Raw genomic sequence first — 257 nt, 5'->3', positions numbered from 1 at the left:
GGGGGGAGTCGGAGGGAGAGGCTACAGCCCGCGGCCCTCCGAAGGTCAGCAGGTCTGAAGGATCTGACAGCCAGGAGGCGGAGGGGGCTCCGTGCCCAGGGGGTCCCGTGGCCCAGCGAGAGGCTGAGGGCTCGGCACAGGAGGAGGAGGAGGAGGAGGAGGAGGAGGAGGAAGGGGAGGCAGAGCAGGATGCTCCCGTGTCCCACTCCCCGCTTCACGTGACAGAGCCTGGCCAGGAGCCAGCTGAACCCGAGTCC

General features: G+C 69.6%; 1 protein-coding gene across 1 annotated transcript in view; it reads left to right on the top strand.

Annotated features, from left to right (window-relative positions):
* The window catches only part of TNKS1BP1 (tankyrase 1 binding protein 1), a 5,467-nt gene that overhangs the window by 373 nt on the left and 4,837 nt on the right, over nt 1–257 (top strand). The window contains exon 2 of the mRNA XM_017732753.1: nt 9–157. Within this exon, the coding sequence (XP_017588242.1) occupies nt 9–157 (149 nt within the window). The remainder of the gene's footprint in view (nt 1–8; nt 158–257) is intronic.

Source organism: Corvus brachyrhynchos, unplaced genomic scaffold (assembly GCF_000691975.1).
Source record: "Corvus brachyrhynchos isolate BGI_N302 unplaced genomic scaffold, ASM69197v1 scaffold624, whole genome shotgun sequence".
Taxonomy (NCBI): domain Eukaryota; kingdom Metazoa; phylum Chordata; class Aves; order Passeriformes; family Corvidae; genus Corvus; species Corvus brachyrhynchos.
The sequence above is the reverse complement of the archived record's forward strand: the minus strand, read 5'-3'. Positions and strand labels throughout refer to the sequence as shown.